General features: G+C 40.9%; 1 protein-coding gene across 1 annotated transcript in view; it reads right to left on the bottom strand.

The window, feature by feature from the left end:
• The window catches only part of LAMA4 (laminin subunit alpha 4), a 151,159-nt gene that overhangs the window by 67,261 nt on the left and 59,330 nt on the right, over positions 1-24,568 (bottom strand). The window contains exons 5-10 of the mRNA XM_082668705.1: positions 16,936-17,150; positions 14,654-14,749; positions 12,636-12,787; positions 10,508-10,618; positions 4,798-4,909; positions 1,589-1,756 (exon numbers count right to left, since the gene is read on the bottom strand). Coding sequence (XP_082524831.1) covers positions 1,589-1,756; positions 4,798-4,909; positions 10,508-10,618; positions 12,636-12,787; positions 14,654-14,749; positions 16,936-17,150 — 854 coding nt within the window. The remainder of the gene's footprint in view (positions 1-1,588; positions 1,757-4,797; positions 4,910-10,507; positions 10,619-12,635; positions 12,788-14,653; positions 14,750-16,935; positions 17,151-24,568) is intronic.

Below are 24,568 nucleotides of genomic sequence, written 5' to 3' on the forward strand. Positions count from 1 at the left end.
ATACAAAGTTCATGGCTGAGTTGAGAAAGTGGTTGAAAATGCATTCACTAGGCGGAAGGCAGCTAAGTAGGAGATGTACTTGGTTCCATTTCCCCAGAACAGTCTTGTTAAATCCCCAAATAGGCAAGGAGCATGAAAGCATCTGGCTGTGACATCCGAGCTCCAACCTTCCTGACTGCTGGCCTCATCCTGACTCAGAAATGGGCCTGAGATTCTTCTTTATTTCTTACTGTTTCTAAGACCTTATAAGTTTGCTATCACAATAGGCCTTTATGTCCAGAATGTTCCTCTTCTAGAATATTCACAGTAAGTTTTAACAGAAGTTGATAGTGACAATTGTAGGAAAATGATCTAACGTAGGCGTTCCTAACCCTTTCTGTATCATAGGCCCCTTTACAATCTGGTGAAGCCTTCAGAGCCCTTATGTATTTTAAAATGCACAAGATAAAATACATAGAATTAAAAAGACCAGTATATTAAAAAAATTGGTAATATAATAATATATGTGCTTCTTTATTAATGCATTAACTAACAAGATTTAGAGGTGAGACCAATAACTGCTAAAACTTTGAATTACTGATGAATTTAATGTTGTGAGATAACAGTAACAACTAAAATATGATATGCAAACCTGGAGCTTCTTTTGTTGACTGTGTGGATTAAAATGGACACAAATTCTTTGTAACTCTTCCCATCAAGAGCGGAGTCTTTTTCCTCACCCTTGAATCTGGACAGTCTTGACCAACAGAATGAAGATGACATTGCTGAGTTCCAAGGTCAGGCCTCAAGAGACCTTGCCCTTTCCATTCTTGCCCTCCTGGAAGGCTTCTGACATATGAACGAGCCTCAGCTAGCTTCCTTGAGGATAAAACCCCACATGGAGGGAGAGGCCCAGCCATTTCAACTAAGACCCCAGACATGTGAGTGAGCTCGACCATGTCACATGGAGCAGAGATGAGCTATCTAGGCTGAGTCCAGCCCAAATTACCAACCTATGAAATCACAAGCAAATAAATGGTTATTGTTTTAAATGAATATGTTTGGGGTGGATTGTGAGATACTAATTTATAACTGATACAGTGACCAAGTCATAGATTCACTAATACTACTGTGGTTTGTTACTTACATTAATCATTAAAGGAAATGTTCAATTTCCACTGAAGGCTCAAAGTCATTAAAAAGTCATTCATGGACATCGGAACATGAATGTTGCTGGGCTTGTAGCTTTACTGTCTTCTCAATGAGACTTCTTATTGTAGTTCTGGTAATTGGTTCCCCTTAGCTTTCCTTCCCTTGTTTTTCACCAACTGCTAAGTTCCTATTTCTTCTCCTCAGGAGTAAAATTTTGTAGATTCCTTGTGGAATCTCAGCTGTTTCTCAAAAGCTCAAGGTTGGGCCTGGATCTAAAAATCCTGGTCATATAGTCAAGTTGTCCTGAATGACTCCCTGAGGCCACGTATAAACTCTAAATAACTGGATATTGGGAATTGGTTGCTTTGACCAAATGTTGCCCTGTGACTGGGGGTCCTCTCCTGGACCCACAAAGGAAGCAGACACATGCTGGGCTCTAGGAGTCGAATGCACCTACGTTCATAGGCTTCGTCTGCCTCCTCATCCACAAGTTCCCGTTGGGTGAGGAACGGTTGACGGCGTCGGATCTCCTCAAGCATCTTCTGGGCCAACACCAGCTTCTCAGAGATTTCCTCAGGGCTAAGTTCCCGATCTTCCCCATAATAGAGCATCTTGTTGTTGATCTCTGAAAGGAAGGACACGGTGAGAGAAGACAGTAGGGAGAGATGACTGGGCATTTGACAGCGATGTCACTGAAAACACGGACAGTGAGGACAAAGGGAAGGGCTGATCCTAAAATGGAAAGAGAGACTCAGCAAAGACAGCATGCTGATGTTCATGCTGTGAATGTGTTGGCATCAGAGTTCATCATATATTCCAGGGAGAGGTTAAACCCGAGGAAATCACTCTTCTTTGCTTTTCATTTGGTGTCTTCAGAATAGGAATGGAATTAATACAAAGCCTGCCCTGATTTCAGCTGATTTCTATTCTGATTCAAAACTGTTAATATTTAAGACACACAAATCTGGGGTCTTTGACCAAACTTTTATATAAAACACATAATGTGGAGAAAATGTTCTGAGGTATCTCCTGTCACATGCAGTAGGCATTGGAGATATTAATTGCAATTTAGCCAAGGATTTTACCCAAGCTCTAAGCCAAAATGAGTGTATATTGACGGTTGTTTAAACAAGTCTTTCAGATTGTCGTACAGATTAGATACAATATAGAGGTTTGCTATAGTAGGATGTGAGTTTTTGCTTATTAATATATACATTTTTTTTGCAATTGCTATTTGCCTTCTGTGGTATGACTGCCTGTCAAGATTGTGCCGTTTTAACTTTGGGTCGTTTTCACCCCACATCTGTAAGTAGGACGGAGAATTTCAGAACCAACAGGGACTGCTGAGGCTCAGAGGCATTAGATGAGTTGTCTGAATACTGGCGGCGCTGAGCAGGCCTCTGGCTCCCTCTTCCTACTACATATGATCAAATGATAATTATGTAATTGCCACCTTGTCCTATGGCAGCTCCAGGAGGAAGCATTTTATCTTCCTGGCATAAATGAAATTGTCTGTCTTTGGTTTACTATGATCTATGTGGTTGGCCAGACAAGATGGGTAAACAACACTGGTCTCACATAAATCATACCAGGATAAGAGCTTGTATTTTATATGGATAATAGCTTGAAGGTCACCAGTAGTTATTTTAGAGGTGGTTTGGAGATGGTTGGCAATAAGGAATGACACACTATTGGTGTTGTGAAGCATCCCTGAACTCTGAAGAGAGGGAGATAAATGGGAGAAGAGGTTTTCAGTGTTGTAAATATTACTGAGAAAGTTTTAGGGAAACCAAGATATGTTAAAAAAAAAAAAAAGAAAAAAGAAACTTATGAAGGGATTAAATATTCACTTTTCAAGTAAAGTCTAAAATATTAACTCCTGAAATAAACTAAACATAGATACTTTTCCTCAGATCTAGCACGTGCAATGCTGAATTTCTTGGCATTTTGATACAGATATTATATTTACAATATGGCTTATTTTATTTTAGCTGCATCTGGTCTAGATTAGAAAAAGGAAATATAGAGAACAATATTTTTGCCTTTGGTCTTTGAGACTGTTCATATATTATTTTTAAAAAGGTAAGGGGCTTCCCTGGTGGCGCAGTGGTTGAGAGTCCGCCTGCCGATGCAGGGGACACGGGTTCGTGCCCCGGTCCGGGAAGATCCCACATGCTGCGGAGCGGCTGGGCCCGTGGGCCATGGCCGCTGAGCCTGCACGTCCGGAGCCTGTGCTCCGCAACGGGAGAGGCTGCAGCAGTGAGAGGCCTGCGTCCCACAAAAAAAAAAAAAAGGTAAATTATTGTTTCCTCTTTACATTTCTTTTGTATTTTTTCCTTCTTTCCCATGCCCTAAGGGTCAAATAAGAGGACTTAGATTCTTTCCAAATGAAACAACTTAGAATCAAAATTTGAGTTACAACAGGAAAGGTGACATTTTTTTCTCAATGGCTTAATAAGACGCTGGCTTTATTTGCTGCCTAGAGGGACATTTATTTCTTAATTAGATGAGATCAACTAATCTAGGTTTAATCTTACTTTTCGAATAAATCAACAGTAACTCTAAAATATTATAGGAAAAGAATATTTTATTCGTAGATGCAAAAGCATGAGATAGTGAGGATGGGAGCAGGGGATGTTTGAAATGCATACCATTTGTTTCTATTACATATTATGGGCACCAAAGGAAATATAGCAAAAGATTAATCTTGGCTCCATACATCCCTTTTCCTGGAATATGTTCTCTATAACTCAGTGTAAAGATATGAATCTTCCACTGTGGGTCCCTTTACTGTCGTGTGCCCTTGAGATGCACCTGGAGTTGTCATCCAGCTCTTAATATATAGGATAATAAAAACTATGGAAACACACAAATACTGTATCTTAGCAGACTGTAACCCAAGGAAATTCTCTTTATCTTAGAACAAATACAATCGCCTGTTTTCTGTCAGTAAATTGAAGGCTGGCTTTCAGTGTGCTATTAAGATAGTCTTCAAAATGCAGCCTGCACTTGTGAGAAGTTAGAACACAAATAAATAAACCCTCAAGAAGAAAGGTAAAGTCTGCTACAGTTTTATGCTTTAGGGCAAAGAAATCTTCCACACCCCCTCCTGGCTTTTCTTCTGGATTGGGGACCAGAGCATGCGGCCTGCCTGGTTCTTGGGAAAGCATTATAGAGACAGTTTCGGACGATTTGGATTAGTGGACAGTTTACTGCCACTCTAAAGGCAGTGTTTTCACAGCATATTATTGAGAAAAATGTGACTCCTACTCAACTCTTGCATTTTACAGACAACACAGCATGTAATTTCCTCTACCAGAAAGGTATTTTGGCATTCAATTTCTGTGAAATGCCTGGAAAGGGAATGATTTTCTACATTTATTTTTTTGGCCTTGCTGCGCCGAGTCCTAACCACTGGACTGCCAGGGAATTCCCTCTACCCTGTGCATTTATTATTGAAAATAGACAGATAGTAAGCCAAGATGAGTGCTCAGAAGTCTCAGGTAAACAAACTTGAAAGAAGATCTTACATGAGTTTAAACCTATAACACTCTAACAACAGGTCCTAGCACACAATAAACACTAACAGTAGCCACTATTTTTATTGTTGTTAATAACATGAAAGATTCCTTGATATGAAGCTAAACCAAAAGAGAATATATTTACCTTGGATTTTATCCCTCACATTGTGGGCTTGCTCTGCAAGCTGAGTTGCGTGGTTAATGGTATCCATGCTTTCCTTCTGAGCCAACTGGCTCTTTCTTGTGGCTTGACTTTCCTATAAATAATCCGCATAAATACCAGATTAAATTTGCAAGAAGGAAAGGTTGTGTATGTGCATGTGGGGGGGGGGTGGGCATAATGTATTCCATAAACATAAATTTCTCTGACATGTGAAAGTTCTAGAATATAGAACATGGTCTCAGAAATCATGCATGAAGACAGATGTGATGACCCACTTTAGAATTATAGATGCTATTCCTAAGCCATCAATCACAGTTCAACCCAAACCAACCATCTTATATATGTAATTTACCCTTTGAATTTTTATTGTATCTCAAGATGCCAGACTAGGGAATTAGCCATGTCTGCTGATCAGTTTGTCATTGTGCTGACTGAAATGATTAAAGGTTCAAAGGGAAACTTGTTGAGAAAGCAGGCAGATCTCAAAATGCTCCATGCATTCAGTGGCTTCTGGGTGGTCCAGCCACTGCTGCAACTGAATTACCACAGAGATTTAAAGGATTATGCTCACTGTGCTAAATGCTACTTTCAGTGCTGCCTTCCAAATTCCCATCAACGTTGATGGCACTTGTGCACAAATAACTACTCAAGCAGCTTTGGCTCAGAGTGAATGAAGTTCTTCCCTGAGAAGCCGTTTTCATTCTTTCAACTCTTTCACAGAGCTCCCACGTAGGATTTGTCAAAATGAAATCCCAGCTCAAATGTGGCTCCTGAAGAAAGGATGTGTGGGTGTGCATGTGTACGTGTGTATTTCTCTCTGTGTGTATAAGGTCAGAAGCTGATCTAAAAAATGGTTCAAGGCCAGGACACAGGCCTGTATGCACAGCATGGGGACGTGTACTTCCTTTTGGCATCAGAAAGACTGACTCATGGGTATATTTGAGAGGAGGGAGAGTTCTTCAGTCTGGCATTTGGTGAAGTGCCCACTTGCCTCGTCCAGTGTCTTTCTGGCTCAGCTCTGTGACAAAGGGCTGCAGTACCTGACTGGACTGCAGGGTGATCTGCTACACAGAGTTCTGGCTGGTAGACTCCCCCAGGACAGGAGAGTGGCTATTTCAAATTTCTCTCCTTTCATCCACTGTTCCAGCTGGAGGACTAGGCCATGATTTTACCTGGAATGTTTTTACACTTCCCAAGCATAACCCAAGCAAGTGGCTCTTCATCAAGGAAGAGAATGCAGACATGGTATCCTAGCAGACACATGCCCCAGCAGCCTTGCATCGGGCATTTTATCCGAAATCTCCTCTATACAAATCTCCCTGCGCAGCAAGACTGTGGCCATCAGCCCCTTCCCTAAAGTGTGGGCTCTCTGAATGGACATTGCAATCTTGAGTCACGATGTTCTTTCCCCCAATTCCAGTCTCCCTCTTATCCTGTTCTAATGCTTTCCAGAGACACAAAAATCTGTGGCCACTTTAAAATTAGATGATACAGAAAATAAGATGAATCTATTCTCGATGTCACCCCTCCCCGCCTTTAAAAAATGGGACACAGACATATAAAACATTAAAAAAATTTTAACAAGTTGATTTTTGGTCCAGTTTAAATTGAGTTATACTTAAAAAACACAACATGCATATTTTTGACTTTGGCTTTATCCTTCAGGGGAAAAGATTTATTGTTATTACTGTGTTCATTTAATTGATTTCTTGATATGGAAACTTTGAGAATTAATTGAAGTAATGAAAGACAGCTGGCAGATGTCATAGCTCTAAGACAACCTCTTCTGACAAACACCAGAGGGCGCTTAGATATATGTATTTAATAAAAGACTGCAGCAAAGAGGAACATGCAAAATTACTGGATATAATATATAGTGACACCTTATTTGAAAGTTTTACTTTTTTCTTTAACTTTGATTATGGAAGGAAAATAATGATATGGGCACATGGTAAAACAGGTACACTCTACTTTAAGAAAAACTGAAATTAAAAAATTAGCTTTCAACTATAAGCCGGTTGATGTTTAGCATTACAAATGGATTAATCATTTACTCACCTCAACAGCGAATTCTCCTTGTACATATTTGATGTAAAAAGTGGCAAGAATTTTATTTATTATACAGTGCATAAAGTATAGTGTACCTAGAATACTATTAAATTGAGGATGATAATATCTAGGATGGCCATATACTTTATTGTTTAAACTGGGACACTTTTGAGAGTGAAAGGGGAACTTTTAATAATCACTCTGGGAGACAAGCATAAACAGTGGCAGTGCTGGACAAAATGCTAGTAGGAATATTGGCGTGCCATTTCAGAATCTGTACAGTGATATCTAATTTGGGTTTAACTATCTCCTAAACATTGACTTCCAAACACCTTTCCAGCCTTGATCTCTTCTCTTGAGCTACAGACTCAAATCTCTGGCATCCACAGAGAGCTCACCCTTAAAAGGTCCAGGGAAATCCATTCTGAGTTTTTAGTCCTGGCCATCTATTTCTCCACGTCAGAGCTTACATCCTTGCAACTCTTCATATCCAATTGGTTACTGAATCATTTTTATTCCACTTGTCATTCTGGCCTCTCTTCCTGGTCCCCACCGCCACAGTCTCACGTTACCACTGCTCACTGCAAATTCTTTTCCAATGAAGACAAGGCAGCAATTGACCACTCTTGTTTGGACTATTGCGGCAGTCTACTGACGGGTGTCCCTGTCTTCAGAGTCTTAAACCTACCGTCCCCGCTTCAGAGGAATGTTTCTGAAACTCCACACCTAATCAGCTCATTGTTGTAGGTAAATGCTCTAATATCTTCCAAAGTCCACAGGATGAGCATGGTGGGAAAGGTTCTTCATGATTTGGCCTCTGAGAACTTCTTCAGCATTGTCTTCTGCTCCTTGCTTTAATATTCTGCAAGGCCAAGGCCAAAGTTCTTCAATCTTCTCGTCAATTGGAATTGAAACATATTTTGACTTTTTGTCCTGTCTTTTGGAGATCAGGCTCGGAGATCAGGCTCAGTTGCTTTTGATGTGTGGAAGTGACCCACTTTCCTCCCAACCCTAAAGATCTTTGTACGTGTTGATATATGGGGAACTTTTGCTGTGGCTCCACATAGGGAAGGAGTAGGGAGGAGATGGAGAAGTGGAGGGAATGGTGCAGCACCCTCCTGGGCTAGCCCTTGGAGACTGGGCTCTACAGTGTGCCTTTTAGATCCAGATGGCAAAGGGCAGCACTGAGATTGAGAGAGGGCCATCATCTTCACTTCTGCTTGCAGCCTAGTCCCACTCTGACTTTGAGCATGGTGGCTTTGGGAATATGGGAGAGTGGAATCTTGACATAGGCTTTGGTACTTTCATTACAGACATGATCAGCACTGGCACAAGTGAGACCTTTTTGAGCAGCAGCTATTTGGGAACACAAATGCATGGGCATCCTGAAGGGGTTTCCCAGAAGTAGCAGGTGGGAAAAGGCAGTAAGATTTATCAAAAGGGGGCTAGAGGACTTAGATATGGAGGTCGGGAAAAAACACAGTAACTTTAGGTTAATATAAATTGTGAGATTTGGATTACATGAGATTCATGTGACAGGTACTTTGCATACAGAGATACAGCTGACCCTTGAACAACGTAGGGGTTGGGGGCACCGACACAGTTGAAAATCCATATATAACTTTACAGTTGGCCCTCTGTATCCGAGGTTCTGTATCTGTGGACTCAACCAAATGCAGATCATGTAATACTGTAGTACGTATTTACTGAAAAGAACCTGCATATAAGTGGACCCGTGCAGTTCAAACCTGTGTTGTTCAAGGATCAACCATAAGTTCAAGTTCAAGAGGCAACATTACTGTGATTTTTTTTATCACACTGTGGGAAACTACAGTGGAATCCTTCACTCTAGCTAAAGCTAAATATTAGTTATTTTTTTGATAGAAGGCTTTCTAAGATAAAGCTTTTCTTAAATCTTTCTAAGAATCAATTATGGATTTTTCTAGACTAAGGGCTTGAAGGATGCTTGAGAAGTCATTAAGACCCTCTCTGGGTGTTTGTTTCAAAATGTTTCAGCAGGTTCCTTCAGCATCAGAACTGTTTGTGTCGTAGCCAGAAGGATGTTATTTTCAATAAGAATCGATGGCAACAGCTGGGTGAATGCTCCAGTTGCTTTATCATCAACTTCTGGCTTTGGTGGTCTGTTCTCATTGTTCAGGAGCCTTTTCTGTGATGTCCCTTTCAAGCTTGCACTATTTCCTCCCCATGAAAGCCTGCATTTAACTTATATTGGAAGTAGGAAAACGGTACAACAAAAGAATCAGTAAGTCCATGTCTGAGCTATGGAAGGAGCTAATCTTGGTGAAAACATTTCCTCAAGAATTTGAGACACTTTCAGTAAGTTACAGCCATGACACAAATGAAATTACGAGTTTTCACAAAGATTTCTTTCCTGGTATTTCCTTTGAAACTTAAGCGATCTCACTGCTCTTCAAACGCTCATGGTTGGATTAACATGCTCCATTGCATGGGAACGAGGGACACAATTTTTATATGCATTTAAAAGTAGTTGAATCTTCCAAGGATCCAATTAGAGTAATTCACATTTTTAGAAGCATAATCTCTTAGTTTAAGAGGTCCAAGGTCAAAAGAGATTATCAGAGTTATTTTAACCTTTATTTTTGTAGAAAATGAGAATTGTTTTTGAAAAGAACTTCAGCAATTTATAACGTCAAACATCAGTATCTGAAAGCAGAAATTCCAGAGTACTCTGGGCAGAACTGGTGGAACATAATCAGGGAAAAAAATGTGTTCAACATTTTAACATGTTAAACATGGCGCCTTGTGGCTTAGTTGTATTTTTTTTATTAGTACAGAGGATGGATATTTTTCCATTAGGCTCTTGGGGAATGTATTTAATAGTCTCTCACATTGACTTTGCTCATGTTTTAATGTTTTTCTTGTTAATTTTTGAGAGCTTTTATAAGTCATATTTCCCCCGACATTTTTCTTAGTCTTGTTGACTTTTTTCATTTATTTAGTTGTTTTACTATGTATTTGAAATTTTTTCTTGTCAAATCTATTATTTCTTTTTATTACAATTCTTCACACTATATTTAAATGTATTGTTATTTCCTTTCAAGGTTTAATAATTATCTAGTTGTGTTTTCTTGTAGATTTGAGATTTAAACTCAAGTCTTTAATCTGTCTGAAATTTATTTTAGTATACAGTATAAAATGAGGGTCCAAAGTGGGTTTTTTTCCTGCCAAACTGCAAAATTGCTTTCTCAACACAATTTCTCTTCTTTCCTTTTATTATTTAATGCATACTTTAGCAAACATTTAAATTTTATATTCTATATAATAAAGTTTGTTTCTGGATGTTCTATTGCTCTTAGCCATAAAATGTTAAGGTGAACAACGACTCTTCTAATTAAAACATATATCAACCATATTTACCAGCAGCAAATACAATGAAAGTTTTCCATAAACCTGTTTTTTCAAGGAAACCAATTAAAATGGGAAGACACAGTAGAGACCAAGTATATTAACTTTCTCCTCAGGTCTTGCCTTGATTTATTTTAAGGCACCTGGGTCACTGCATTTTTTCTGGGCTGTGGTAAGCCTCAGTCATTTGTGACTAGCCAGTCTCACACCAGCTAAATCCCATCTCTGAAGTTAGTCCCAGAAACTGAACACATACCCTTCCAGCTAATTCCTCCACGTCAGACAGAAGGCTTTTCATTGTGTTTTCAGCATTGTTGATTTGTATCTTTCTTAGGACATATTGGTTTTCTCTTTCTGACAATTTTGTCTGTGGGAAAAAAAACACGTATTTTTCCATAGTCAGTAAATGTGCACACCTGGTTTGTAAAAATATGCAGAAAACTCTTTCAGTGCAAGAGGACTCAGAGCAGAGTGTGAGCCTTTATTCTCAGAATAGTGGGGTCCACAGGCTACTGCAGGCTGGTATGAAGTTTGAGGTCTGCACAAGGGGGTGGAGGGCCCTAGGGGCAGAAATTCTGCAAGCTCCACGTACCAGGCTGGAGATTCTGGCTTGGGCTGTGCTGGTTCTGGGGAAAGGGTATCTTTTCCAAATCTGCACAAAGGCACAATATAGACTGGCAGTGGCCTTGGGTGTCTGAGCCTTAAAACTTCAATTTCGCAGGTCTTGGAGGAAATGATAAACCACGTCAATCAGTGCAAATGGAGTTTAGAAATTCACTTTCCTTTTTTTGGTGTAAGGAGAACAATTCTCTTTATTTCAGACCATTTTCCCCTTTCTTTTCCATTTTGAGCAGTTTGGTCCAAATGCAGCTTTCCTTCGATTACTTTGGAGTAAGCCCTTCCATCTTGGCACTGACTTCCTATAATATTATTATATATAATATAATATAATAATTATTTCTACCTTGAAGTTGTGCTGTTGGGGAAAGAGGATTCAAGTGGTATCAAAAGGACTGAGTCTGGGTAACTCCTCTGAGAATCAGTGCCTTCATGTGTCCAAACAGATGAGTCTGGTTAAGAACAATTCCTAAATTGGGAATAGAGTACTTACTAAGATTCCATCCAGACCATCCAGGTTTACAATTTTGTGATTTTTGTTTTGTTTTACACTTTGCACATTTGGGCAATTGCTGTGGATATCATTTGCACCTCCAAAAAGCAGAGTAATGAGCACTTTCTATGTTAGGTACTGTTCTAACTGCTCTGCATATAACAACTCACTGAATTCCCTCAACAACCCATGAGGTGGGTGTAATGATTATCCTCAATTCCAGATGAGGTAACTGAAAAATAAAGAGGTTAAATAAGTTACCCAAGGTCACATAGCTACTAAGTGTCAGAGCTGGGATTTGAATCCAAGCATTCTGGTGTCAAAGTTTCTGCTCTTAAACCATTATGCTAAACTGACTAACAAAGTAAAAAAGTATGCTGGTATTAATTCTATTATCCTTTCAGCAAATCATTATTGTTTTAAAAAATATCCGTTGGCTGTGATTGAAGCCCATGATTTGCGGGCCACTCGCTGTTGTGGCCTCTCCTGTTGCGGAGCACAGGCTCCGGACGCGCAGGCTCAGTGGTCATGGCTCACAGGCCCAGCCGCTCTGCGGCACGTGGGATCTTCCCAGACCAGGGCACGAACCCGTGTCCCCTGCATCGGCAGGCGGACTCTCAACCACTGTGCCACCAGGGAAGCCCTGAAGCCCATGATTTAAAGGGGGAAAAAACACCTCTTAAAGCTTAGATATACAAGCACTGTTATGGTTTTTGACTATTGCCTGCCTTTCACTTGCTTATTAGATGTTAACCACTAGATCTAAGCAGAGAAACAGAGCATGTGAGTGTGCCTGTGTATTTGAGTGTGTGTGTGAGATGAGAAAGAATGTGTGTCAGTGAGAAGGAAAGGTAAGGGCAGGAGAGAGAGGGAGGGAAGAAGGAGGAAAGAGAGAATGAGAGTGTGTGTGTTAGTTTTTAGAGAAACTCCTGAAAACACAGCAAACTGAAGCTAAGGTAATGGTATGTCTGCAGTGTTGACTTGAATAACCAATGTACAGCTCCACTGAAATAAGAGTGTTTCTCCTCCATCAATAGCTTTGTACATAGATACTAGTTTTTTAGTCATTTCATTTTCCATATTAACCTTTTTAATAGATGACAGCTCTTGGTTTAGGCTGGAGTTCATGACCGTAATCAACTTTTCATAATTTCCTAGGTCTAACAATCTGTAATATAACCACTGGACTCATACCAAAATGGACAGGAATTACCAGGAGTGACCCTATGAAACCAGAATGAAAATACACAGAAGGTATACAATTCCTGCATACTTTGAGGAGGTAGATGGTGGAGTTGATTTCATTCACATGCCTATGAGCAGCGGCACCAGATGACACACTCAATAGACCAGATTTGCTTTCTTCAATGGAGAGCGCTGCTAACCGAAGGTCATCAGTCAGATCCCAGATGCACTTATCACAGCCTGGGGGTAAAGTGGGTATGTCATTTCTTCAAAATCAAAGGTCAGCTGGGAAGCATGCTGCTTTAAGTCGATTATTATATGCACTTTCTTGGTTAATACTACTTGTAATTTTGTTTCCTGAGGAGTTGTTCTGGGCCAGGAACTAGTCCTTACACTCAAAACAGAGTAGGGCCTAAGATGAGCTAAAGTGTTAATCGAGCACTTAAAACGTAACAAAAAAACAAACACATGCAAGTGAAAATTAGGTTAACATGAACACTAAAGGCTGAGCTGAGAAAGAAAGGAAGCACAAAGGGCAAGGCATCTGAGAGATGGGTGGCAAAGGAGAACCCTCTCTCCACTCTTCTTTGGTGGTAGGAAAGCTATCTGGGATGACTCTCTCCATGTCAGGCTTTGGGCTTCTGCTTGGTGCCGGCTAGTGAAGCTGGAACGTGCCAGATATTCCCCCTCTCCTAGCAGCTTTTCTTACTGCCTATTCAGGTTCTAATGCCTTCACCTCACCCCAGGGATGTCTCAGCGCCTCCCCATGGCCCGACCTCCTGTCGGGATGAATGGTTCAGCAGAAGCAGGTCTGCAGGACATCACTGTTTGCGAATATCACTCCCTGATAGTTGACGAACCTGCACACATGGTTAGGTAGGTGGCAGTTTCTCGCTCCTTCCTGCATTTCACGTTTGAGTTCCTCTGACCACTGTCATCACCCCCAGGACCCAGCGCCCTCCTGTGACACACACACAAAGGACACCCTTTGAAACTTTTCTGTTCCCAATCTCTTTCCCCCAGACTGCACTCTCTTCTAGAGAACTGATAAATGGAGACTAAAGTGTTAATGGTTGTTAATATGTTAATTTGTTATTTGAAGTTCAACGCAGACTTCCTCATATGCTCTCTCAAAGGAATGGCTCCCCAGCCAGTACATCAGGCTGGTGGAAAAGATGCGTAGGGCCAAGCAGGCACATTGATGTCTTTAAAGTGACCTTGCTTAGGGGGTCACCTATGCTGTCAGTGTATAAACTCTGTCCTGCTTGTGCCTCCCATCCTATGTCACCTTCAGTAATATTAATCTCTTGTGCCTAGAGGGACTGAGCGGCCAAGATACTTTTGTTTGGGGGAAGGGATATCTAATATTAAAGCAGTCTTTAAACCACTCTACCTAAAGCCAAATATTACTTTCTTGATAGAAGGTTTTCTAAGGCAAAGCTTTCCTTAAATCCTTCTAAAAAATCAATCATGGACTTCTCTAGGCTAAGGGCTTGAAGGATGCTTGAGAAGTCATTGAGACCGGGTCTGGGCATTTGTTTTGAAATGTTTCAGCAGGTTCTTGCACCATTAGGAATACTCATGATTTGAATAACCAGAGGGGCAGGAAAGAAAAGGCAGCTCCATTTCATAAGGCCTGAATATTATATTTCTGTGCCACTTCAGATTTAGAGTGATTTGAGAAAAGCCACTTAAATCTCTTGGCATCTCAGTTTCCCCAATGTTGTAAAGCGTAGTCTGTGGATTACTTTATCTGAGGACCTGAAGAGATAATATAGAAAAAGGAGCTAAAATGAACTCAGTCACTGGGAACTGTATTTCCAACTTAGCCTTTACCTACTAAGTAAGATGCCGAACTTAAAGACTTGATAAAATAAATTTTCTAAAATAGAGCTGTTTAAATGTAAATCACCTATCTGCCCATTGGAATCAAGTGGACTGAATGTCTTTTGTTTAGGGTCCATTTGGTTGAGGCACAGACAGGGTTAAAGCCAAGGGTTGGACTCAGGCAGTTTCTAGAGAGAGTATTGCATAGCTTTTCTTAATCCTACACCTGCAGCACATTAGAGAAAGTGGGGTTAGTCAATCATGTACTGTTATTTTTACTTATGGTTGGGCAGTCCATGCCTGTAGGGGGTTCAGAACCTTCTTCCAAGCATTCTCCGGTTACGCTGTCACATGGGCCTCCCCCACAACTGCACACTGTGGGAAACAAAAACAAGAGATTAGGGATTCATTTCTTAATGCCTAAAGTATGGCAATGTTTTTGTGGTTTGTAGAAATACTGGCTATTGGTATATAATTCTTCAATGGGGATTAATTATATTCTTTCTTAAGATCGTGTGGAATACATGATTTAGTGATTATTCCTCTCACCCAATTAAGCCCCAGCTCAAGGAGATTTTCAAAGGTGACTCTGGGGCAAAAGTAAATCTAAATGTTCTAGGATTCCTTTCCCAACTATTTGAGATTCTGACATGACTCTGCAACTGCTTCAGTCCAAAGAGCTCCTGGTCAGTTTCATAAGGTACAAAATGATCACAGAGTCCATCATTCAGCTGGAATCTGAAAGCCATCCTTTCATCACAGTCAAATTCTCCAGTTAATCCAGCTCCAGGTTTGATTACTGCCAGGTGTGAGTGAGGAGACCCAAGAGCGATTCTTGGGTCCCACAGTGCTTGACTCTCGGCAAGACTGACTCCAAACCTCCAAATGACAGCTATCAGTGGGATAGCTAGCAACAATGTTGTGGAAAGAATTAGGACCATATTTACATAAATTTAGAAGATCTGGGCGCCTATTATTAATCTACTGATAATTTTCAAGAATGCCTTTTGGAAAAAAACCAAAAACAAAACCCCAATCTCACTAGACTGTTCATTTTCCACTGAGTTTTGGAGTGGAGATTAATTTTTTTTTAACATCTTCATCGAAGTATAATTGCTTTACAGTGGTGTGTTAGTTTCTGCTGTATAACAAAGTGAATCAGCTATACATATACATATATCCCCATATCTCCTCCCTCTTGCGTCTCCCTCCCACCCTTCTAGGTGGTCACAAAGCACTGAGCTGATCTCCCTGTGCTATGTGGCTGCTTCTGGAGTGGAGATTAATTTTTAATATTTACAAAGGATTTCTTAAGCTATCTAGGCTAGCAATAAGCTGGAATTGTGAATTTCCTCCCACCTCTTAACTGTCTTAACAGAATAATCATAAAAAATTAGCTTCAAGGGTAACATACATTTATTACATTTTGGCTGTTTAATGTTCCACAAAATGTAGATTTATTAAACAATTCAGCAAGATCATGCTTTATTGCTTCTAGCATCAGCTTCTTTTCTAAGACTGATCTGCATCTCTGTAACTTAAACATGAGTTGACATATTGATATGAGTCAATATTTTGAGAATCAGGATGTCAATGTTTAAGTCTTTGATTTTGCCAACACTCTTTCTGATGCCCACTTTCTCTCTTTAGTCTGACTGGGCACAGAGCTCCTCTCTCCACTCTGTTATTCTCGGGGTTACGCTTCTGTGCACATAGCTTTCCTGGAAACATGTTTACTTGTATTGCTTCTGCAGATCATATTTGTTTTCTTCTCAGTTTCAAACTTCACTTCTTAAAAATCTCTTCAAGTGGAAATCTGTTTCAGTGAGAGAATCTCCAATTGAAGCATGCCACAAGAGCACAATAACTCTCCCTCACTCTTCTTCCCCTCAAAGTCACATAAGAGAAGGAATATTCAGTCTCAGCCTCCCTTTAGTCCTAGAGGAAGGCAATTTAACTTTTCTTCTGAAGAGCTTCACTCTCTGAGGCAAATGGATTGGAGAAATCCTGAATAAAATTTGTACCTTTCAGTCTAACTGAAGTCTGACCAGGAAGATATATTATCCCTGAAATATTTACTCTGATAATTTGAGGAAATAGGGGGATGATTAAACTACCTATGGCTTGCTAATCTATTTCACTGAAATGTTGATTTTACCAAACGTAACTAAAAAGAGACACATAGCTTGCAGAGTAAGAAAATTGATGTCAAACATGCAAACTTTCATTCAGTCCTCTGGTCAATGACAGGTAATCTATGGAAGTCTGATTTACTTATTTGATCAAAATTGAAAGGACATAAAGATGATAAGACAAAAGTTCACTAGTGTTAGTGTCTCATGGTTCATTCTACCCATGAGCTAAGCTACATTAGTCTTGATAAAAATACCTACCCCTAGAAGTATGGGATGCACATTCCTATATTGCCCTGGAAAAGTGTCAAGGGGGTAATTGCAATATTTCCCCAAGATAAATTCATCTAAATCCAGCACTGACAGAGACCCTGCTCCTATCACACATGTGCTGGCTGGGTAGCTGCTGCAGCACGCACAGAACCATACCTGCACAGTTCTTGGCTCTCCTGGCATCCCCATAGTAGCCAGGTGCGCAGTGTTCACACTTGAATCCGGTGGTGTTGCGTAAGCAATTCCTACACTGGCCAGTGACCTCATCACAGTCTTCAAAGATCAGGTTAGGATCTGAATTGCCACTGCAGTCACATTTCTTACAGGTGCTTCCAATCAGCAAGGGGTTTCCATAGTAACCAGGAGCACATCTGAAGGGGAATCACATGTTAAAAATTTAGCATCCATAGTTTTCTTCCTTCTTAGCTTCTTTCCTACCTAGAAGAAAGTGTAATGGATATTTGTGTATTGCTCTCCCAGAATTAATTCCCACTCTCCCATCTTCCTAATAGGACCAGACTTTGTTTTTAAGGAACTACCCCTCCCCATTGTGTTGCAGCCCATTCAGTTCGGCGAGACCTTCAGGTGCAGGAGTGTCTGGATATGACCAGGGTGGGGGCATTTCTGGTCACTCCAATGACTGGGGTGCACAGCTGGCATACGATGGTGGTACTAGATATGCTACATTTGGCCATGAGATATGCCACTAGGGCATAGCTAAGAATTGACAAAATGTTAGTAATACCTTTACTGAGAAACACTGGTATGTATTCTACCTTGCCATAGTGAATTGTTCTGATAACCTAAACCTGAGCCAACCAGTGCCTGGCATTGTCCTGGCCGAAATGGTTTGGCTCAGGAGTGATTCAGCTGGAGTGGACTCAGGGCTCTTGTTTGAGGCTTGTGTGAAGGTCTTCTCTCCCTCTGCAGGTGAATGAAGAGGCAGGCAGCACGCTTAGCTCTTGCAGCCATCTTGTGACTGAAGGAAGACAGTGCGGAGACAAAGCAGAGGGCAGAGCTGGGAGTACCACAGATAAACAGAGCTGGGGCCAGATGGCCATTATTCTGTATGTTTCAGATATATGAGCCTACAGAGGCCAGGTGCCTAACTGTATTTGCTGTGGAGGCAGAGCTGAGGCCTACAGTCATGCCAGCTGGCCTTAATGAGAGACTCCAGCCCCGGTGGAGAGCAGAGGGTGAACTACTTCCAGCCTTTGCTGGCCTTGCCAAGCTATGCACTCTGGGGGGGGCTGCCTCTGACCAGAGGAAAAGACCCTTTCTCTACTTTTTCCAAAAGGTAACCTGTCGGCCAGCAGAGGCCCTGCTCTGAGTGATGGGCCCACAGGCCCCACCTAAGGGGGTAGCTGCTTCTCAGCTCCTATCAACTGTTTCTATACTGTAGCCTTGAGGGAATGAAGGATCTATGTTGTCAGATCTTATTTTTAAAGGAAAAAGTTGAAATTCGGATTTTTATGTGAAATCTCAGTTTTTAAAGGTTGGCTCAAACTTTATAAGAATACTTTTTGAGGCAAACTACACACTTTTTGGCTGGCTGTGGCCCCCTCTCTGCTATGGACCTAAATCAGTGTTGAAGACTGGCTAAGGTGGGCTGAAGATGCTTTGGGAGTGGCTGGAAGGAATGTGCAGTCACACCGTCATGGGGCTGAAGGTCAGGCACAGGAGTTAGTTTTGATGAGAAAGAAAAAGAAGACAGCCAGTGAAGGTTTCTGAGTGATAAAAGTGACGGTGAATGAAGCTGGTGTTGGCATCAGAGTTCAGGATGGACTCGGGGCTGGAATGGGAGACCAGGGTTAGGTGGGGAGGGCCTGGGGTGGGACCTATGCCTTGGGAGTGGAAAGGAAGAGAAGACTTTCCAAGGACACCAATAAGACCCAGCCAGCAATAATAGGACACCACCTTTTTAAATGCTTCCATTTAAAGTAAAAGAATCATGATTCAGAAGATTTGAAAAATAGAGAAATGAAAAAAAAATCACATCTGTAATCCCAAGACCTTAACAATCACTGTTCAACATTTTGCATATGTTTTTCCAGGTTTTATTCCTATGTCTCAGTTTTTTGATGTAGTTGTCATGATGGTGTATGTTCAGGCACTTGCAACGTATCTCATGACTTCACCCAGGTAAATTCATTTAGTTACCACAGACACCTGGGAGGTAGGGCACACAGGCTTGGCATTCCGAGGCTGAGAGGCTACTTTGGTTTTCCAGGCTCACATGCTAGGAAGTGACAGCGTAAGACCCAGACCTTCTGACCCTGATGCTCTTTCCTTTGCTCTGCCCTGGACCACACTGCTGCTGCTATAAATGAATGAGTGAATTCATCCAACAGAAGGACAATTCATGTCTATTTTGTGTAAGGAACAAAGAGACAGGAAGAGGAAAAACACATAGCCTATGCACTGAAAGAACAGGAAAAGAATTAGGCATAATTACACAAACTCTAGAAGTCGAGGACTATGAAAAAGATAAGAATGAATGTAAGTGCCACACAACCCACAAAGAGACATCCCCCTGAGGAAATGTTTGATAAATTTTATTATTCATACTCATGTCTTTGTACCTTTGGTTCACAGGCCCTCTTGTCCCCAAGTCAGCATAAATCATTCCTCTATGGAACACATGGCTGGATTGAATTTCTATCCTGTGCCGCAGTTCACCAAACAGAATATTAGATACTTAGGCTCACTAAAATGGGACTCAGATCTGCCACTTCAGTGTGCAGCTGCGAAGCCTGAGGTCTGGGAGTGAACGGACTTGTCCAAGCTCACAGAAGCCAGATGCCAGTTGCTTCCTTTTCTCTGTTTAATTCCACTGTATTTGATCTCCATAGGTGGTCCCCTGGTCTTCTACTAGTCAGAATCTCAACCACAGTGGAAACCTACTTTGAGTTACTTTGAATTTCAAGAATATCTTTTGGTGGTAGGCTCAGAGGCAATTCTGAAGTCACAGTCCCAACTTCAACCCTACAGATTTTATAGAATGAGCACACGAAGGTTTTGTACTCATGGCACCCTCTAACCCTGACTTTGTAGATGAGGAAACTACAGCGTGGAGAAGCTGGACAATTGGTTCACTGCTTCAGGGCTCAAGCATCGTATGGGACTCCAAGCTTATGCTCTTTCCACTCCACAAATCTGGCGTTAATGAGTTAACTAATAAGTCCATTAATGATCTAACAGTTGAGTAATTAAATGCTATCTATTAATACACCTAATTCCTGTCCTCGAAGAGCAAATTACAAAGGATACAAAGGACACAAAAGGACAAGGAGTCGGATTTAGAGTCAGCATTGGAGCCCAGGTACCCAGTACTGGTGCACTTTTATTTTCTTCCATAATCTTGTTTCTAGCTTTATTAATGACTTGATTCACTTGGAGAAAATAGAGCTGATAAAATTACAGTGTAAATGAAAGAACTGTGACATACAAACTTTGTCATTTCAGTCAGTGATCATATCATTTGGGAAAAATGGAAAACAAAAAGATACGTTTTTTGGAAAAAAATGCTTTTGACCAAGAACTAATATTTTGGGAATTTTTGTAGTGCTTTCCCTCTCCTCTGCTCCTTCTCCTTTTCTTCTCTTCCCAAGGCCATATACCTCTTACTGAATGCCTTTATCAAAGGTGCCAAAATTCCCAGCCCAGGTGGCATAGAAGCTTTTCTGGCGGGGGATGTCACTCTGTAGCTGTCATCTGGGTTAAATTAAATGAAGAAAAAAAAAAGCACCTGTTACATAGCAGATGCCATATAAATGCTCTCTACTTCTCTACGAATGACTGGGAGCTAAGGCTAGGAAAATATAAGTAACGCATTCCAGGTCACAGAGCCAGAATCCAGAAATGGGGCAGGGCAGAGAGTAGGGAGTAATAAGAATTCTATACAGATAACAGGGCTGATACCTTAAGTTTGAAAAACTTGACGCCTGCAGAAAGAATCAGGCTAAAGCCCTGAATCATAATATAAGCCTCAATAAATGTTAGCTTCTTCTTCTTCTTCCTCCTCTTTGTTATTGTTTTCTAACATCAAGGTCATCATCAAAATCATTATCACTGTCATCATCGTCCCTGATGATACTATGTTCGGCCTTTCCTGTTAGGATTTTCAGGTCTCCCTGAATTTGCTTTAATTTGCCCCATTCTTCTTTCCTGATCCTTAAGCAATAAGATCCACATGATAAAACCTCATACGGTTTTAGCATGTCTCTCAATCCCCTGCAGAATTGAATGGATAAAGGTACACTGTTAAAGCTGCCGCAAGAGACAATGTGGAATACTAAGGCATTGACATCATATATGTTTATTAACTGAAAACTTTGTGTTGAACATTGAGGGTCAATTATGTGACCTTAGATTAAGTCTCTTCATAGCTCTTAGTCTCAGGTCCGTCATCTTTAAAATGTACTACTTAGGAGCAGAGGGTAGGTCATTCTGGAATGAGAATAAGAATTCAAAACGCCTGTCCATTCGGTTGTGCATTTTATAATTATTTGCATCAGAAGATGACTTTCATTTGCAACCTCTATTCAATTCTGGGTCTTTGATTTTCCAGGCATGGGGTGGGAAGTGGGGGATCAAATGGGGCAAGAAATGACTGACTCTTGTCACTACATCGTGCTTTCTTAAAGGAACATTAAAAATTCTGGGGTTTTTTTAGTAAAAAAAAGTTTTAAAAAAGTATTATAGAAGCAAATATAACTCAGTGCCTACAATGTTTTAGACACTGCAACGGAGGAAGAATGGATAGAGAAATAAATAAGATGCTACTTCTGCTGAGAAGCTCATATTTCAATGAGATTTTAAAAAATTGTTCGATTTTGAACAAGTGGCTTAACGTCTCTGTGTCTCACTTTCTTTCTCTGTAAATAAGGATGAAAATGGTATCTCATAGGATTTTATTTTGAAGTTTAAATGTATCATTGCAAGTGAACTGCTTACAACAGTGCCTGGCATAGAGTAAGCACTCAATAAATGTTAGTTATTATTTTTATCATCATCATCATGATCATCATCTAAATGTAATAAAATGTGGTAAGCTCTACAGTTGACCTGGTGGACTTTAAGAGCAGCAGGTCCAGCATGGGGAGTTTAAATTGTGAGGTGAGAAAGGACTTTGGGAAGAGACAGGCAGGGCCCAGAGCAGGCTAAGTAACATGGACCTTACTGGGAAGACAAGCGTGCTTTGAGCTGCTCTGCACAGTACTAGAAGAGGCTCGTGTCTTATGTTTAGACCAGTGTTGCTCAAAATTGTATATAGTATGGATCCTTGTGAAAAGAAAAACATTCATACAGAATATCTCTTCCAGTGTTCATTTAAATTACCTTTAAATATTTCAAACATAAAACTAAGTAGTAACTCCTTATGTCTATGACTTGTATACATCTTGAAAAACCAAGATAAATTTTCCAAATAAAACAAAACTATAAAATGGATCGAATTCAAATGAACACTATTAATTCAGGGCAACGGATGATGTCGTTGCAACTGAATGGTTACTTGTAATGTGATGTGGTAGAGGATTGTTTGAGTTCAGCATGCATGACCTGCCCTGTGCTATGTCATGACTCTGTGTGCCTCACTGTCATGTCATTCGGCCTCCAGTTGTCTGTAATGTCTCACTGACACACCATCAGCCATTATTTTCTCCTCAGCTCTGAGGCAGATAGATCCCTCTTTATTATAAAATGGTACTTCAGAAAGTCCAGAACATGTTTCAATGAACTTTTTTTTCAAGATTATCACTGAAATGAAACACTTTTGTGTCACTGAGAACCCATGAACCTCCACGAATATTTCCAAGGACACCAGTCAGTGGCTCTTGAGCCCCAGTTTGAGAATCACTGTTTTGTATTTTGAGGGTGTGGTATTAAAAGTTGAAATAGAGCAGTAGTTCACAAGTCAGTGAGAGGACTGGTGTGAGAACCCAACGGGGAATCAAAATATGGGTCCCCAGGCCTCACCCGAGAGGTCTCTTTTCAGTGGGGCATGGAGCTGGTGAGGGAGGGCTAGGGAATCCAAAGGTTTCCAGGAGATACTTACACACAGTCAGACTTGAAAATCACCCCAATTAAATGACCTTTAGGTACAGAAACACCCAGAGTGTTCTTGTTTGAACTAATGAGATAGATATCCATGCAAATCAGCTGCATATTTTGGAAAGATCTTGTGGAGAGATCTGAGTTTACAAATTCATTGAAAACATATTAGATGAAGTTTAATTGGGACAATTTAACAACTTGATGAGTAAACTCAAAACAGAACCCCCTCTCAGTCCCAGAGTCAAACAAATCAAAAGCAGTTAAGGCCACCTCCTGTGGGATGATCCAGCCCCGCTGTGGGAAGGAAACCACTCCTTTCACTACGCTTTTGAAGAGCCTCTGCTTGCCCTCTCTTTAGCTTTTCATTTTTTCTGTCTTGCAATGAATGGTTTTCAGGTTTGTCTCCTCCCCTAGCCTTGACTTCATTGAGGACAAGAGAACATGTCTTAGATGTATTGCATCCCTAACTCTTCCCACCGATCTGTTTGTGTGGTCATTTCTATTTTGAAAAAGAGTTACCTGTATCGTCAGGTCAATTTTTGATGTAAAAGACCTCAGTGGATTCTTTTTAAAAGAACAGGGTGAGAGGAAGGGTGGATGGGAAAGAGAAGGAGAAATGAAAGTTGCTCAAAGTGATCCTCCCCCAATGCAGATGAAAGGCCTGAGAAGGGATGCTTATTTCCAGCACCTTTGTAAATGCAGCCTCCTGTCAAAGGGAATCTACTTAACAGACTAACCATTTTTCTCCTCTATATCAGAAGAGGAGATATCATCTAATTCATCTATAGATGATATCATCTATATCATCTAATTCATTAATTGTCAATGTTCAAAATAGGAGACTCTTAGAAGACATTCGGGAAAAGCAGAATGGGAGAAGAATCCAGATTTTAAGCCAAACTTTCCAAGTCCTGGTTCCCCCACTTAGCAGTGATGTGACTTTAGATAAGTCACAGTTTCCTCATATGCAAAATACGACCTCCTCTCAGGGTAGTTATGAGGCTGAGAGAGGACATAGGAAACAATCAATAAAGGGCACTATTTCTAGCTAAGGAAACTGAGATTCAGGGAAATGAGCCAGCTTGTCCCAAGCACACATTATGCCAGCAATGGCAACAGGACAATAGGCACAATGACTCATACTGTTACCAGTTAATTTTTTTTTTTTTTTTTTTTTTGCAGTATGCGGGCCTCTCACCATTGCGGCCTCTCCCGCTGTGGAGCACAGGCTCCGGACGTGCAAGCTCAGCGGCCATGGCTCACGGGCCCAGCCACTCCGCGTCATGTGGGGTCTTCCCAGACCGGGGCACGAACCCGCATCCCCTGCATCGGCAGGCGGACTCTCAACCTCTGTGCCACCAGGGAAGCCCACCAGTTAATTTTTATTGAGCATTTATTAAGTGCCAGGTGCCATACTAAAAACTTCACAGTATTACTCACAACAGTCCTATGAGGTGGGTATTTTCATTTTTTCCTTTCTGGAGATGTGGAAATAGCCACTTAGAGATCAAATAACTTGCCCAGGAGATCATAAAGGGCTACAGCTGAGAGACAGCCACCAGGCTGATGCTACATCTCAACACGGTACTTCCACTTCCCAAACTAGTGCTCTCTCCTCCATCCTATCAATCCAGGTCCAGGCTAAGCAGCAGATTTGACTGAGCCTTGCTGATTAATGGCAGGTTCCAGGAACCTCTGATGTGGGCCAGGGGATTTATCATCTACAATGCCA

Source organism: Grampus griseus, assembly GCF_964374135.1.
Source record: "Grampus griseus genome assembly, chromosome: 13".
NCBI classification, from domain to species: domain Eukaryota; kingdom Metazoa; phylum Chordata; class Mammalia; order Artiodactyla; family Delphinidae; genus Grampus; species Grampus griseus.